General features: G+C 45.0%; 1 protein-coding gene across 1 annotated transcript in view; it reads right to left on the bottom strand.

Moving 5' to 3' along the window:
- Positions 1-15,766, bottom strand: part of TRPC5 (transient receptor potential cation channel subfamily C member 5) — a 112,843-nt gene that overhangs the window by 68,279 nt on the left and 28,798 nt on the right. Inside the window, exon 2 of the mRNA XM_042479205.1 lies at positions 9,222-9,620. Within this exon, the coding sequence (XP_042335139.1) occupies positions 9,222-9,599 (378 nt within the window). The 5' untranslated portion in view covers positions 9,600-9,620. The remainder of the gene's footprint in view (positions 1-9,221; positions 9,621-15,766) is intronic.

Genomic DNA, 15,766 nt, shown 5'->3' on the forward strand with positions numbered 1-15,766 from the left:
AATAATAATAATAATAATAATAATAATAATAATAATAATAATAATAATAATGTCTTTGCCTTGCAATGGAAAGACAGCAAGGAAGGGAAGTATTCTGGACTCTCAGGAAAGGGAGTTAAATAACTGCTTACTTACAATCAGATATATAACTTGGAGTGATCTTTTAGCTTCACATAGGAAATAGATACGGATTTTGCGCAGAGACATGTTGCGCAAAATGTGGAAAGCTAGACCAAAAAAAGCACTTGTCCAATTACTGGCAAGAAATCTCATGAGAGATTCAATGGGCTCTTAAGATGCATCATGCTAACCTGACCCAGACAATGATTGATATTTCTTTGCAACATCCCTAACACAACACACACACAACTATCCTTGGCGCTAGTGTTTTCTGAAGCCTCCACTCTGCTTAATTGAAGGCCCATCTGTGAACCAAACATTAATTTGTAGCCATCTGCTGCAGGCGCACTGCTACCAATGGTGTATTAAAGAGCAATGTTGGCAGTGCCGTTGTGTAGCCATCTGATGCCAGCTGCAATTGACACAAGTGAGGGAAAAAAAGCTCTGTGGCTAATAAAAAGGAGAGGAAGGTAGGAGAGGGCGCACTGAGTTAAATTCAAAGGGTGGGATCCTGTTGGTGCCACATACATGTACAGTGGTACCCCGGGATACGAATGCGCCGGGTTACGAATTTTTCGGGATACGAAAAAATCCCATAGGGATTTATTGCTTCGGCTTACGAAGGTTTCTTCGGGTTACGAAAAAACCGCGGCGCTATTTTCCGCCACCGGAGGGCAGCAGAGAGCTATTTTTCCATTAGCGCCTATGGGAATTCGGCTTACGAAGGTATTTCGGGTTACGAAATTAACCGCGGAACGAATTAATTTCGTAACCCGGGGTACCACTGTATACAACTTGCACTTGTGCATTTTCAGCCATTGCACAATGGCTGCACAAGTGCAGCCCCAGAAATGTAACCTTTTCAAGTATTGTTAATTCAGATATTATGAACTGCAGCCATTCACAGCCACAAGGTTGTGAGTTCGATCCCAGGCAGGGCTCCAGGGTTGACTCAGCCTGGCATCCTTCCATAGGTTGCCAAAATGAGTACCCAGCTTGTTGGGGGCAATTGGCCTACACACTTTGTAAACTGCTTAGGTAGTGAAGTGCACTGATAAGAAATGTATATAGAAATGTACAGTGAGTCCTTGTTATTCACTGGGGTTTGGACACCCCCCTTGGATTACAAAATCCATGGATACTCAAGTCTCATTAAATATAATGGCATAGCAAAATGGTGTCCCTTATATAAAATGGAAACTCAAGGTTTGCTATTTAGAATTTATATAAATATATATATATTGAATATTTTCAGTCCATGGATGCTTGAATCCATAGATAAAAAATCCATGGATAAGGAGGGCCGACTGTACACTTGTCCTTCATATTCACTGGGGTTAGGGGCACAGGGTGTCCTTGCGACTGCTGCTTGCTATTAATTCGGACTAACAGAGAGCCATGGAATCGACTGTGTTTACCTCTGTGGGGACTCACAGTTATGGTCCGAACTGTGAAGGACACATCCAAGTTACTGAATATTCGGGGGATAGGGCTCAGCACCTTGAATTGGACTAAAGCCAGGAGTGGATTCACTGCCCAACTGACATGGAAGCCATCCTCGGCACCACTAAACTACAGGATTCCTCTCCATCTGAAGGGTCCAGGGGATGGAGTTTGGGGTCCACCCTCTTCATGTTTGGTTGAAAATATTGGGATGACTTTCATTGTTGTCTGAGAATGGCATATGTCTTGGCTGAGTCCCTGACCTCCTCTTGGAAGTTCAAGTAATCCCCAGAGTTTTCCTCTTCTGTTCATTCTTCTTGCTACACTTCCACAGTCTCCTCAAATGGCCTTTCTTCAACACGTGGAACGCTGAAGCTTTGGAGGTAGATGTAAACAAAACCCTTTCTTCCATCTTCTTCTCGTCTGACAACTCCAATTCAAGCAAAAAGTGGAGGGCTGGGTTGTTATAGTTACTATCCGTGTGAATCATCCTGGCCGTTGCAATAACATTTTTGGAGAGATGCTTTCCCTGTGCCAGTTGGCACTTCAACGCTAGTAAAAAATGCTAAAAACCTGAGCTGGGATGTTGTTAGTTGTCATGATGCTGACTGATCTTCTAGCTGGGATTGTGAAATTGGGATCACCCTATGCGCACCAAACCTTCTCCCACAGGATCATGTAGTCTCATTTATAGAACTAGAAAGAAAGCTGACAAGGAATAGGGCTGAGAGGGAAAAGCTAAATGTCCTCATAGTCACCTCTTTGGAGAGTTACTCTGACTCTTTCAAAATCATTGTTCACATCTCACAAACTGAAATGGCGGCATATTCTGAGCCCATTGGATGAGTCTGTGGTCTCCTACAACTCAGATGTTACTTCTCCATCACTAAACAGCAATAAAACCTGCAGTCCCTTGAAGATCAACATGCCATACATTTCCAGAGATCATGGCCCTCTTTGTTGGATGCATAAACTGTAATTCACAACTGGCAAGTATATGTTCAGTTACAGGAGAACATGAAGAAGTCAGAGGACTGGTATATGATCCAAGACAAAGGCTTGGAAGAGCAGCTCCGAAGGAATTCAATAAGATCCTCTAGTATAAAGATATATCACTAAATATCAATGCAAAAGCCATCCACGCCAATGCATTTTCAATTTCTTTGAAAGCTGGACAGTGAAGAGAACTGATGGGAAGAGAATCAATTCATTTGATATGTGGCGCCAGATGAGAGTCCGACAGATACCACCGACTGCCAAAAAGACAAATAAATGAACCTTGGAAGAAACCAAGCCTGAATTCTCATTAGAAGTCAAATTGACTAAACTGACTCTGTAACGCCTTGGAAGCATCATGAGAGGACATGACTCACTGTAATACTTGGTGAAGTGGAAGGCAGTAGCAAAAGAGGAAGGTCACTTTATGTATGGATCGATTTGAATCAAGGGAGCCACAGCTGCCCTGAATTTGCAAGACCAGAGCAAAGTTGTAGATAACTGGGCTCTTGGGATTTTCCATCACAGGGTCACCATAATTTGAAGCTGACTGGACAACAAGGAACAACAGCAGGCAGAGGAAAGAAGAGGGAAACAGTGGGGGCAAATGGCCATGTAAAACAAGGAGTGCAAGCTGAGACAAGTTTATGTAAAGCGTAATGGGTCAGTAGATTATTATCACCAGTAATGGGAGACAGCCAGCATGGCAGAGTGGTTTGAGTGTTTCACAACAACTCTGGAGACCAGGGTTCAATGCCTCACTTGGCCATAGAAACCCACTAGGTGAGCAAGGACATGTCACACACTCTCAGCCCCAGAGAACCCTGTGATAGGGTTGCCTTAGGGTTGCCATAGGTCAAAAAGTACTTGAAGGCATAGGATGGCAACAACAACAACGTAGGACAGAGAATAATGTCATTTCAATGCAAACTTGCACATTTATTGATTGATTATATATCTAGCCTTTCTCCAACCTGGAAGTCGAGTGTATGCTTTCTGGGAGATCACGATAAAAGTGAGCCCCTTCGGTGCATGCCAAATGGTTTTCTAGCCTTGTAAGCATTTAGGAAACCTCGGGGCAATTATTATTCTAGGAGCCAGACAGACATGGTTTCTACTATATAACTTGGGCCACCCGCAATGGTGCTAGAATGAAACTGGGAAATGTTTCCCATTGCTTCTTCCAGATCACTTCTGGCTGTTATCAAAAAGTTACACATTGCAGACCCCCTTACTGGAAAAACAAAAGAGAGAGAGGCAATCTCCTCTTGTAGCAAAATCATATTAATCCCCCAGTTCTTTGACACAACAGTGAACACGCTTCAGTTGATGCCAAGACAAAAATTGAACCTCGGGGAAAGGATGAACTGGCTGATATGCACACAGTGAGCAGTTGGTGAGCGCATGGTTGCAACAAGAGGAGGGCCAACTCTATCGTGAGGCAGAGTGAAGCAGTGGCTTTTCATGAACATTGATGGAGGCAGCCCCTGATATTTTGCTGTGGAGGCCTTTGGGGCCTTTTTCAGTTCTTGGATGATGGAGCTGTGGTAGGGGCCTCACAAGGCTTATGTGGGAAGGATGGAAAGCACCTAGTGACAGCTCAGAGGAGGGCGAACACTCAATAGGGTGGTTACTCATAGTCCATCTCAACCCTCTCCAGCCAGGGCATCTCTGCAAAAGGGAGAGGTAGAGTTGTGGAAGAGGATGCCACCAGAGTGTTGTCTTGCTCTCCCTTCCCTCCTATTGCCTTACCTTTCTAGGTGGGCTAGTCCACTGCCTCACCTTCTTGCCAACCCAGCCAATCCCTCAATACTCTGGATGTAAGCACGGGGGCAAATAGAGCAGTGGAAGGAAAAGGAGGGTAGGGCAGTCCACTGCCTTGCCCACCTCTCTGCCCAGCCCGCCACTGGGTCTTTCCAGATCTAGCCAGGTGGACATGGAGAGTTGGAGAAGTCTTCTGCCTTACCTGCCTGCCTACCTGGTCAACTGCCCAGCCAGCTACTTCACTTTTTCTGGGTCCAGCTGGGTTGGCAAATAGACAGGGAGAGTTGGGCAGTCTGCTGCCACCACGGTTGCCCCACACTAGGTGACACCAACCCTTGTAATGCCACTGGGATGTGGGCCTCTCTTGCTACTCCTAAACTGGCCTGGAACTCTTTGGTGCTGTGGAGGATCTCATCTCATTGCCGCCATCAAAGTAAGAGCCTGTTGTGCATCATCAGCTTTGTACCTTCAATGGATGTGGGTGCCATCTTGCCTTTTTTCTCAAGCAATATATATATATATATATATATATATATATATATATATATATATATAATCATTATTTGGGGAGACAATGTCCTCATCCCTCTTCCCCAACAGCTAAACCTTTGGGCAGTACTAAAAAATGAGGTGTTTGACAGTCTGAAGATCTGAGCCTATGGCCAGTCCTGACTAGAGTAAACCCATTAAATCAATAAGATTTGCCTCCACATTTCTCTTCTCCATTCAACAGCTCATTCAATAGGTCTACTCTTGTCACGACTAATAAGATTCCAGCCTTGGTGTAATGGTCTTTATTTAAAGTGAGGCATCTATGTGTCCCATAGGATGATCTGGCTGATCCGTTTCAATTTGTTGGTCATCCTTGAATGGAAAGACACAAACTCTTGGTGATTTGTGGCTATCAGGAATATTGATGGATCGGTTTGGACAGCCGAACACTAATCATCAGCTTCCCATGTTGAAACGCCTGAAGGGCTGCTTCATGTCAAGTATCTTAGGTCTGCAGTATTTATTCTTCTCTCTCTGTGTGTCCAATAATGGAATGCATTTATATGACTAACAGGTGTCTGGAAATGCTGAACAGACAGGAGCACTTGGCAGATGGATTGGCTGCGAATCTCTTGATCAGCATCCGCTCCCCAGCAGAAAAGCTGGATTTGTTGTGGCAAGATGTGTGAAATGACCTAACAGACCCCAGTCTAAGGGGAGCTGTTGCTGCAATAGTCACATTGTTGATCCTCAGCTGCCCAGGAAATTGGCAAGGAGTCACTTCTAATCCCAGGGAGCACCAAATGTCCCTATTTGGGTGACATCCAGCTTGGTTCCAGCATCTCTATGGATCCCAAAATCCATGGATGCTCAAGTCCCGTTATATAGAATGGTGTAGTAGTAAAACGCTGTCCCTTATGGAAAATGATAAAATCAAGGTTGTGGACTTTATATTTTTCAGAAATATTTTCAAGCCATGGATGGTTGAATTCATGGACACAGGATCCACGGATACGGAGGCCCAACGGCACAACATTTCACAGATGAAAACCAAGCTACATGTGGCCATGCAATATCAAAGTGTGGGCCGAGGTGTCAAAAGGTATTAATAAAGAAGATCACACAAGCTAGGGGAGACTGCAGCAGTTTGCTTTTGCCTGAACCAACTAGGAAGGGCAAGATTTCCACCTCCTCAACTCCTCTGTCTACCCCACGGAGCTAAATGAATGCAAAGTATTTCAGCACACAGTTTGCATGCACAAACTAACATAGGCCCCGTACAGACAGGCCAAAATAAAGCTGCTTCGGGTCACTTTGGAGGTATGCTGTTTCAATGATGCATGCGTCCTAAGAGTCCGGAAGCCACGCCAAAGTCAAAGTCCTAAGGACTGGAGCGTGACTTCGGCATGGCTTCCAGACTCTTAGGGCGCATACATAATTTAAACAGCATACCTCCAAAGTGACCCAAAGCAACTTTATTTTGGCCTGTCTGTATGGGCCCATAGTCTGCAGCAGTTTGCTTTTTCCTGAACTTACTGGGAAGGAGAAAACTCTCAATTTCCCCCTTCTCTCCCCTCCTGCTCCCTCTTATGTTCTCCTCCACCGAAACCCAAAGCTAACTGAATTCAAACTACATTTGCACATTGAGATTACTTTGCAACAACTCCTGTCTTATAGCCGTACACTGCTACCTCGGGTTACGAAATTAATTCGTTCCGCCATTCCTTTCGTAACCCGAAAATTTCGTAACCCGAAAAGGCTTTCCGTTAGCACTGGAAACCCTATAGCTGCACTTTGCAGCATTTGAATTTCGCGCCGAAATGAATTTCGTAACCCGAAAAATATTTCGTAACCCGAAACAGTTTTTGCCAATCCAACTTTTTCGTATCCCGGAAATTTCGTAACCCGATCATTTCGTATCCCGAGGCACCAGTGTAGTTCCCCTTGGTCTTTTAGGCTACTTTTGCCGGCTTTCTTACACTTGATTCACGATTTCTGAATGCCGACATTGTTAGCATCTAATTGGAAACTTTGGAGGCAGCCTGTTATGTACTAAAGCAAAATGTCATTGCTTCCACAGCTCCCTATGAGATGCATTCTTCTGCTTGTAATTCTTTTGCTGCCGTTGTAAGCACTGATTGGCTTTCAATAGACAGGCAACCAAGCAAGGTAAGTTTAAAAACAGCCACACAAAAAGCTCATTCACATTCATAATCTAGCGTGTTTAGATATATGTATTTTTCCCCCGCATGCCATAATTGGCCAGTTGTTATAGCTGCTCCAGATGCCTTCCTTTGCAGAAATTATTCCTGTGTGCTGGAAACTAGAATCCCTCCACACTGGAAATGATCAGAAAACACATTTTTCCCCAGGGTTGGCTAAAAGTATTTTGTTACCTAGGTGAAGGCGGGGGGAAGAAAATCACAATGGCATCTTCACTTCATAACACGCCGAAGGAGGGACAGTAAGCATTGTGCAGGAAACCAGATCTTTAAAAGTCTGCATGTTACACGGCGAAGTGTGTTTCACTCTCCTTGCGTTTGTAAAACGGCACGTTAAATATTTGATCGTATCCCATTAGCCCCCTACAAACACTGTGCTTCGAGAAGACATTGGATGCTCTGCAGACTGCAACCGAATTGTAATCCAACCATTAAAGAATACGTTTATTTATTTGTAAGGAACGAGAAGCCCAGGACGTTTGTTGCATTGCAATGGATCTACTTCTGTGCCAGCAATGTGAAATGTGCAATGGTAGTGGGTGGGTTTTTTTCTTCTTCCTTTCCATGGATTTCCAGCATTTCACAGATAATAATGTGAAATGAGGCATCTATGGCATCTATCTATGATCAAGTGATATCCGAGTGTAGTAAAGATGGTGAAAGTTATTACTAAGGAAGAATATATAAGCTAGGAAGGACTGCAGCAGTCTAAGCCTACTGGGAAGGACATCTGTTCTTCTTCTCTGCCCGCTGCAATGTTAATAGAGTGCAAAATATATTGCCTTTTAAATTAAGTTTGCAGCCCCTGAAGCAAGCTGAGGACAAACAAGGAAGATAGGAGGAGCAGAATGAAACTGGGACATTTTAAAAGCAGTTGCAAAAGTGGGATGGCAGAGGATTAATGGGGACTGTCCCTGCAAAATCAGGACAGTTGGAAGGTATGTTGCTGCTGCCAACAGAGAAACATTCGACAACAACAACAGACTTATACCCAAGGAAAACTCTAGCAGGAATCCTTCTGGTGCCATAGAACTCCTAGTAAGGCCAAGTTTGACTCTGTGATCAAACTGCAGATTGGCATAGCATAACAAGCAAACAAATATTATGAATTGTAGTATTGTATGAAGAGGTCATCTTCATACAATAGGGTTCTTTATCTTTAAATTAGACTTGATCTGGAACTAAATTAGACTTGGTCATCAAACAGAGGACTGTCCTCTGTAAAGCAGGATAGGAAAGCATCTTAAAGGGGAACACATCATTTGCCAAATCCTCACAATGTCCTCTATTACAGAGACAGAGTGCTGCAGTGGTTCGGATGCTGGACAAGGAGTTTGGGCAACCTTGGTTCAAATTATTTCTCAACCAGGGGAACGTAAGGGATGAACTTAGGCAAGTCACACTCTCTCTGCCTTGGGGGAATAAATCTTGTCACAAAAACCCTAGGATAGGTCACCATAAATTGGAGTTGACTAGAAAGCACACAGCAATCACCAGCAGCAACAACACAGGGACGTAGCTAGGATTTTACGAAGGGGGAGTCCAGACTAAGTGCCACCATTATAATGGGGCTTGAGTGCGGCAGCGCAGCAGCACACACCATTCATTTTTCTAATGGAAGGGGGGGTCCGGACCCCAAGAACCCCCCCCCTTGACTACGTCTCTGAACAACACCATCTCTATTAAAACCCAATGGCAACTGCTGACTTCCATGCAGCTAGATGGGGAATCCATGTTAATGTTTCATCCTGACCTCTGAGGGATCTGTCCAATATATTGTATCTGTGCTGGATACAATATATGGATAGGATCGGTCATGGAAAGCTTGGCTAAAACTTCGGGTGCATCTACACTGGAGAAAGAATGAAGTTGGACATCACTTTAAGTGCTGTAGCTCCATCCTATTGCATCCTGAGATTTGCAGTTTTACACAGTATTCAGCCTTCTCTGCCAAAGAGCACTGGTGCCTCACAAAACTACAAAGCCCAGGATTCTGTGGGAGGAAGCCATGATAGTTAAAAAGCCGTCTAACTGCATTACTTCTACAATGTAGATGAAGTGGGATCCCTGCCCAATGACATGGAAGCATCAGCTGCCTTTGTGACAACCCAGGTCAACCCATGCATCCAAAATATCCATAAAGGAGGCCATCCCACCCAGTGTGGGTTTCCATTCTTGACCTACCTGTTTCTCACCGCTTGGCTTCCTATAGTTCAGAAGGAGTTCCACAGCTCCTACTACTTCCTTCCGTATTGCATACAACAGAGCGTCTCCCACGTAGATCCCGTGGCTCAACAACAACTCCATGATTTCCAGGTTCTCGTTCTCTATGGCTATTAGAAGGGCACTGCGTCCAAGAGGGTCCATGCAGTTGATGTTGATGTTGTAGTAGATCTCCGCCTCTTCCAGGGAATGCTTCACACTGGCATAGTCCCCCTTCTCCACAGCGCTGAGGTAGGACTTCTCTTCCAACGACAGCTCCGCTTCCGCACGGACAATCTGCAACGGGATCCGGTCTCTGTAGGGTGAGTAGTTCACCTTCTTATAGTACAGCTGAGCCATTGTTCATAGCGACTGGGGAGGCTGTTGGCAGAAGGATAGGAAGAAAGTGAGTAAAAAGAAACATGGAGCCTCTAAATCCCATAATGAGGAAGATGGATATCTTAAGCATAAAGTTCTCCACAAACAGATATGCAGTTCTTATATCTTTGCTACTTGTCCTGAATTTCCCAATCATCAGGAAAGCCATTATTTGGCCGCAAAACTAATAACAATGAATATTTTTCCATTCCTAATTATAACAGCAGTCATTATCCTGCAACAGAGGCTACAATGCATGACTTTATGGTGATGGTGGTACATTACCAAAACAACATGCAACCATGTTAACGAGTTGTGATGGTGTACAACAGGGCCAGTGTGACATAGTGGTTTGAGCATTGGACTATGTCTCCGAAGGCCAGGGTTTGACTCCCACTCAGCCATGAAACCCACTGGGTGACCTTGCATACGTCACACTCTCTCAGCCTCAGGGGAAGTCAATGGCAAACCTCCTCTGAACAAATCTTGCCAAGAAAACAACACAATAGGTTCGATTTAGGGTCACCATTATGGCACTGAGATTATATCTGCATGGCATACTGCAGACACTACATGTCCTCTGTAGACCAGTGCTGAGCTGTAGGATAAAAAATGAGAGGAAGTGATGTGACATCGCTCTGTAGCCCTTCTCAAAATGGTGGTCAGAAGTGATGTCTTCCGACCACCATTTTGGGATGGGTTACAGAGGGGAAAAATGAGCTATTTGCAAGAGGGGGGAGGAAGTGTACTCTGCAAGGGTTTAACTGAGAAAACATTGTCCATCCTGGAACCCGTTCCCACTACACACTGATAGCACTATAATCCCACTTTAAATGCCACAATTCTGTCTTGCAGAATCCTAGGATTTGCAGTTTAGGGAAAGGTATTTAGAAGCAGACTGGAGAGCCAGTGTGGCGTAGTGGTTTGAGCATTGAACAGGATTCTGGAGACCAGGGTTTGAATCCTGGCTCGGCCGCAAAAGCCCACTGGGTGACCCTGAGCAAGTCACACTATCTCAGCCTCAGAGAAAGGCAATGGCAAACCCCCTCTGAAGAAACCAACCAAGAAAACCCTGGGATAGGTTCACCTTAGGGTTGCCATAAGACGGAAATGACTTGAAGCCACACAACACACATTTAGAAGTATTTAGACTTCTCAGCCAGAAAGCTCTAGCACTTCTCCCAAACTATAAACTCCATAGGATCCAAGCATCCAACAACGCACTACAACCCAGATTGCACCCTTTTTAGCACCCATGCCCAGGCCATCCTTTAATTTACGGCACACGGCCCCGTTCTAATGAACCACCATTTCTTCTTCCCCGTTCTCCCTTGGCAGAACTTTCCCCAAGTGCGCTCCATGCGACCTTGCCACAGTTTTTATTTACATCCTGACAGGTTTAATTATTTTTAGTGTAACCTTCTCTCTTCTCCCAATTTATAAATAACCCCTTGAAGACGGCTTCCGCATATCCAAGAGCGGGCTGGCGCTCTGTGGTCCCCCGACGCCATCTTCAACGGTAATGAATCTCTTCCCTGGTGGGGAAAAAAAGCTGCAAATTGAATTGCAGTTCTTTTGCACCGTTCAGTTTCCCACTGGAAGGAAACGTCTCTTCTATTCCACATTCATAGCAGCGGAATGTGCTTCCCAGGAGTGCAGTTACATGTCAAAATGAGGGCATTGCCTCCCCTAAAAAAAATTCTGCCCACCCATGAAATCTTCCTGCAGTTCCCAAATTTCTAACATTGCAAAGAATAAGACATTGCAAAACTATCCACACCTAGAACTTCTCTATTTGCTGTGTTCACATTCCCATGGGATCTTTTGTTTCAAATCCCGACTTGGCCATGGAAACCCACTGGGTAGCCTTGGGCAAGTCACACTCTCTCAGCCTCAGAAAAGGCGATGGCACGAAAACCCCATGACAGGATCACCTTACAGTTGCCCTAAGCTGGAAACAACTTGAAGGCACACACAAACAAGAACAAATGTAACACATAGACCACTTTCTGAAATCCATCTTGATTTTAAAATCCATCTTGATGCTGTATTTCAGTTCCTTTTGTTACTGTCAAAGAAAAAAGACTCTACTGTGGCATCCGAGGAAGTTTTAGATACAAGATTCTCCAGACTTTCCCCAGAGTCTTGTTTGTCTACTCCGACCTGAAACTGCAAAGACTTCTGGACAAATCTGGCCATTGCAAAAACAAATTTATGGTCTCTGGTCTCCATGCATGGTGTGTTTTTCTCCTCGCATCTGGTTTTTCTACCAGGTGGAAACTCATAAACATGGAAATAAGATAGAAAATGGTTCTGGCTGTCAATGCACTACCAAAGAGACACTGGAGTTGTTCTCTTCAACTCACTCCACTATTGAGGTTACTTTTAGCAGGTAATGTCCTAACAACAGAGTTTTGCTCTTCATGTGTTGAGCAAAATGGGCAAACTAGTGCAATTTCTAGTCTATGCATAGAGAAAAATGCAGTGTCCGCATATGCATCACACCTTACTACCATCATCCCCACACATGAAAATCTTCCATTGGAGGCATTTTGCTCAAGAGCTCCCTGACCCCTGCAGCCAATTTGGGCTGCGCCTGTCGAAAATGCAGCGCTCATGAATTGTTAAAGCCAAGCACCGGGTTTCTTGTTCTCCTCATCCAGGAAAAAGTCCCTTCTCCGCTCGAAAAGTAGAGGCTGGTTGCCCTGGAAACAAGGGAAGGCCTAACATAGTTAAGCTGAAGTATTAACCCTGGCTGATTTGTGCCTCCCGCATCAGAGCAAAATCCGTTTCCATGCCAGTCCTTTGACTTAACTGGGTTGTGGATTGGCCGGAAGGGCTCCAGCTGGTTGTGGAGGTTTGCTCCAAATCCCCTTTGAAGTCTGTAAAAGGACTTCATTGTGCAGCAACCCTGTTAGCGATGGACCCCTGGAGAGGAGCATTTGCTACCCAGCGGTGTGAGTGGGTGGCCGGGGAGGGTACAGTGGTGGCAAGGAATTGCCAAGCTTGCCAACGAAGAGCCTCAGGGCTTGGGAGATGGAGATGTGGGTATCAGGACCTGGGACAGTGACACTGGAGAATCGTTTCCAATTTGGAGAACAGTGTTCCACCTTTGTTGCATGCCTTCAAGTCATTTCTGACTTGTGGTGACCCTATCATGGGGGCGACCCTCTCATGGGGGAGAATGCCATGAATACTGGCATTCAGGAATTGGCAAGATGTGTTCAGAGGAGGTTTGCCATGGCCTTCCCCTGAGGCTGAGAATGTAGGACCTCCCCAAGATCACCCAATGGGTTTCCATGGCCAAGCCAGGATTTGAACCCTGGTTTCTAGAGGCATAGTCCAACACTCAAGCCACATTGCTCTAAATATGTATTATGGGTGACATGCTTTTTGTTCAACTGGCCACTCATTAAAGAAAACAATACTGGCATTCACAAATGTATCTCTGAACGCTCTAGTGGGAGCCAGAGGAGCATAGCTATTGGGTGGCAAAATGGTGACAGTACCCACCAAATAAGAATCCTGTCCCATCATGATGTTACCCTTGACTCTCCACATTTCTAGCATTGCTGTTACCTAAAACTTCAACTGGGTTGGGACTCGAACCCTGTTCTCAACGAGATAAGGTGCATTTTAGGGATGCTGAGAGAACTTGCATTGGGAAAGTTTGGAAAGCAACGCTCCCCCTTCATAGGTTTGTTGAGTGGACCTGAGCATGAAAGGTAGCTCTACAGCAGGGGTGGGGAAAATAAGGTCTATGGGTCTCATGTGTCCCCTGGGAACCTAGTTTTGTGGCCCTCAGAGTGCCCCAAAATGGTTAATGGAAGTGATGCAATTGGTCACCATTGTGGATAATATACTGCCAACAGATGAATGTTGTTTGGGAGCTGCTGGAAAGATGTCGGATCATCTAGGATCTTCTTCGCTTCTGAAACATGAAACCTGGCATTCCTCGCATTTCTGTTTAAGCTGAAGCATCCAAGAAGTCCCACTGAATCAGAGTGAGCACAATTTGTCCAATGATAAAACCCCTGTGAATTATTCATTCATTTCTGCGAAATCGCCCGCAGCTGGTATCCCTTTCCTGCAAGAAGCTGTTGCTAGCAGGCAGATGCTCTCTCATGCCATGTCCAAGTTACTATATCTCTTTATTAGTTTGCACATTAAGGAAATTAAGCAAGCTGCTAGTTGACTCTTGGGCATCTGATCAGATATGGCTCTTCCAGACTGGAGGATGAGAGGTTGTATGCTGACATTTTAATCTCATTAAGCCGGCCTTCAACTAAAATAACAATGCAATATGCCAGCATCTAACAACTTGCCATAAATGTAGACACAAGTGCAGAATGCAGGCTGAAGGAGTCTGCATTGGGTCACAACAAAAGTTCGATTGATTTATGCAATATAAGAAGCCCTGTTAGAATATCCTCAGTCTTTAATACATGCACGCACACATATACAAATGCATATAGGGGCAAAACGTATACAGCCTTAACAAAATTCAGATAATCTGACCACAAAGAAAACTCCCAAACGTCTGAAAGCTCCATGTTTTAAGAACGCTAGGTTTTCCTTCCTTTGTATGCCAAGTGGATGCTTTCCACTGGCTGCCTATAATTGTGTTTCATGTACACATTGTGTGCGATGCATTTCTGAGTTGTTTACAGTTTATTTAATTCGGTTCATGTTTCCACATTAAAACAAATCTGTCTCCATTCCAAAATGTCAATGGCTCCTGACCTTCAGTATGACAAGCAGGATTGCCAGATCTTATGGATTTGCCATAAGTCTCCAGTATACATGGATCATCTTTGGGTGAAACAAAAGTGAAAATTCTCCAGTTGTGGCAAGTTCACATCTTACCTTACACTGAATGCCCCTGTTGTGCCCTATAAGTGCAGAAATAGGGTGTCTGGCTATGGTGTTGTGACCAGTTGCCTCTATCCAACATCACAGGCTGGAATGGGGGCCTTCAAGGAAGATGTGAAAGTAAGGGATAAGGGGCCATGAGTGTGCCAGCTGTCACCACTGAAACTCCACAGCAAAATGACAGTCTTTTTGCCATGCGCTAAGGCCCCACTGGGTGACCTCGGGCAAGCCACACTCTCTCAGCCTCAGTGTAAAGCAATGGCAAACCTCCTCTGAACAAACCTTGCCAAGAAACCCTCCCCCCAGGATAGGTTCGCCATAATGCAGTGGCATCACTACAGGGATGCAATAGTGTGGGCTGCACCAGGTGGCACCCCAGAGGTGGTGACATCCCAAAGGTTCCCTGGTGACGCAGTGGTTAAATGCAAGTACTGCAGCCACTCACTCACAAACCACAAGGTTCAATCCCAGGCAGGGGCTCAGGGTTGACTCAGCCTTCCATCCTTCTGAGGTCACTAAAATGAGTCCCCAGCTTTTGGGGGGCAATTAACTTACAGTTGTAAACTGCTTAGGGACTGCTAAGTGCAGTATGAAGTGGTATATAAATGGAGCTGCTATTGCTATTGGGGTAGTACATCCCAGGGGTAGAGGGTGGTTGCCTTCTGGGTCCCATGCGGCCATGGCCACATAGGATTTGGAAGGCCAGGGTGGGGAGATGGCTGCCTTCTGGATCCCATGCTGCAATAGCCACATTGGACTCAGAATAATAATAATAATAATAATAATAATAATAATAATAATAATAATAGTTTGTTTATATTTTCCCGCCTCTCCCAAGTGGATCGAGGCGGGATTATAGAAGGCCGAGGGGCTGCTGAGAGGGTCAAGTGTGCCCCCACTTTGCTGCTGTGGTGCCATTTTATTATTATTATTATTAACCTTTATTTATAAAGCGCTGTAAATTTACACAGCGCTGTACATACAATCTTTTAATTGGACAGTTCCCTGCCCTCTGGCTTACAATCTAAAAAGACATGACACAAAAGGAGAAAGGAGTGGTGGAGGGGAAGGGGATGAGGGCCAGCAGTTCTTCTCTACCTCCGAGGCCTGGATCAGGGGAGAAGAACTGGAGGGAGGGCTTGGCTTCTTAATGGATGGTTAATCTTCTTCCAGGGAGGCCTGTTGGAGCTAGCCAGCCTCTCATTTTATGTGCTGCAACAATAAGGTGGGGCATGTCCTTTTGGTGCTGCCCCCAGAAGCTCTGCCCTTGGAAGCTG

This window comes from Sceloporus undulatus, chromosome 7 (genome assembly GCF_019175285.1).
Source record: "Sceloporus undulatus isolate JIND9_A2432 ecotype Alabama chromosome 7, SceUnd_v1.1, whole genome shotgun sequence".
Classification (NCBI taxonomy): domain Eukaryota; kingdom Metazoa; phylum Chordata; class Lepidosauria; order Squamata; family Phrynosomatidae; genus Sceloporus; species Sceloporus undulatus.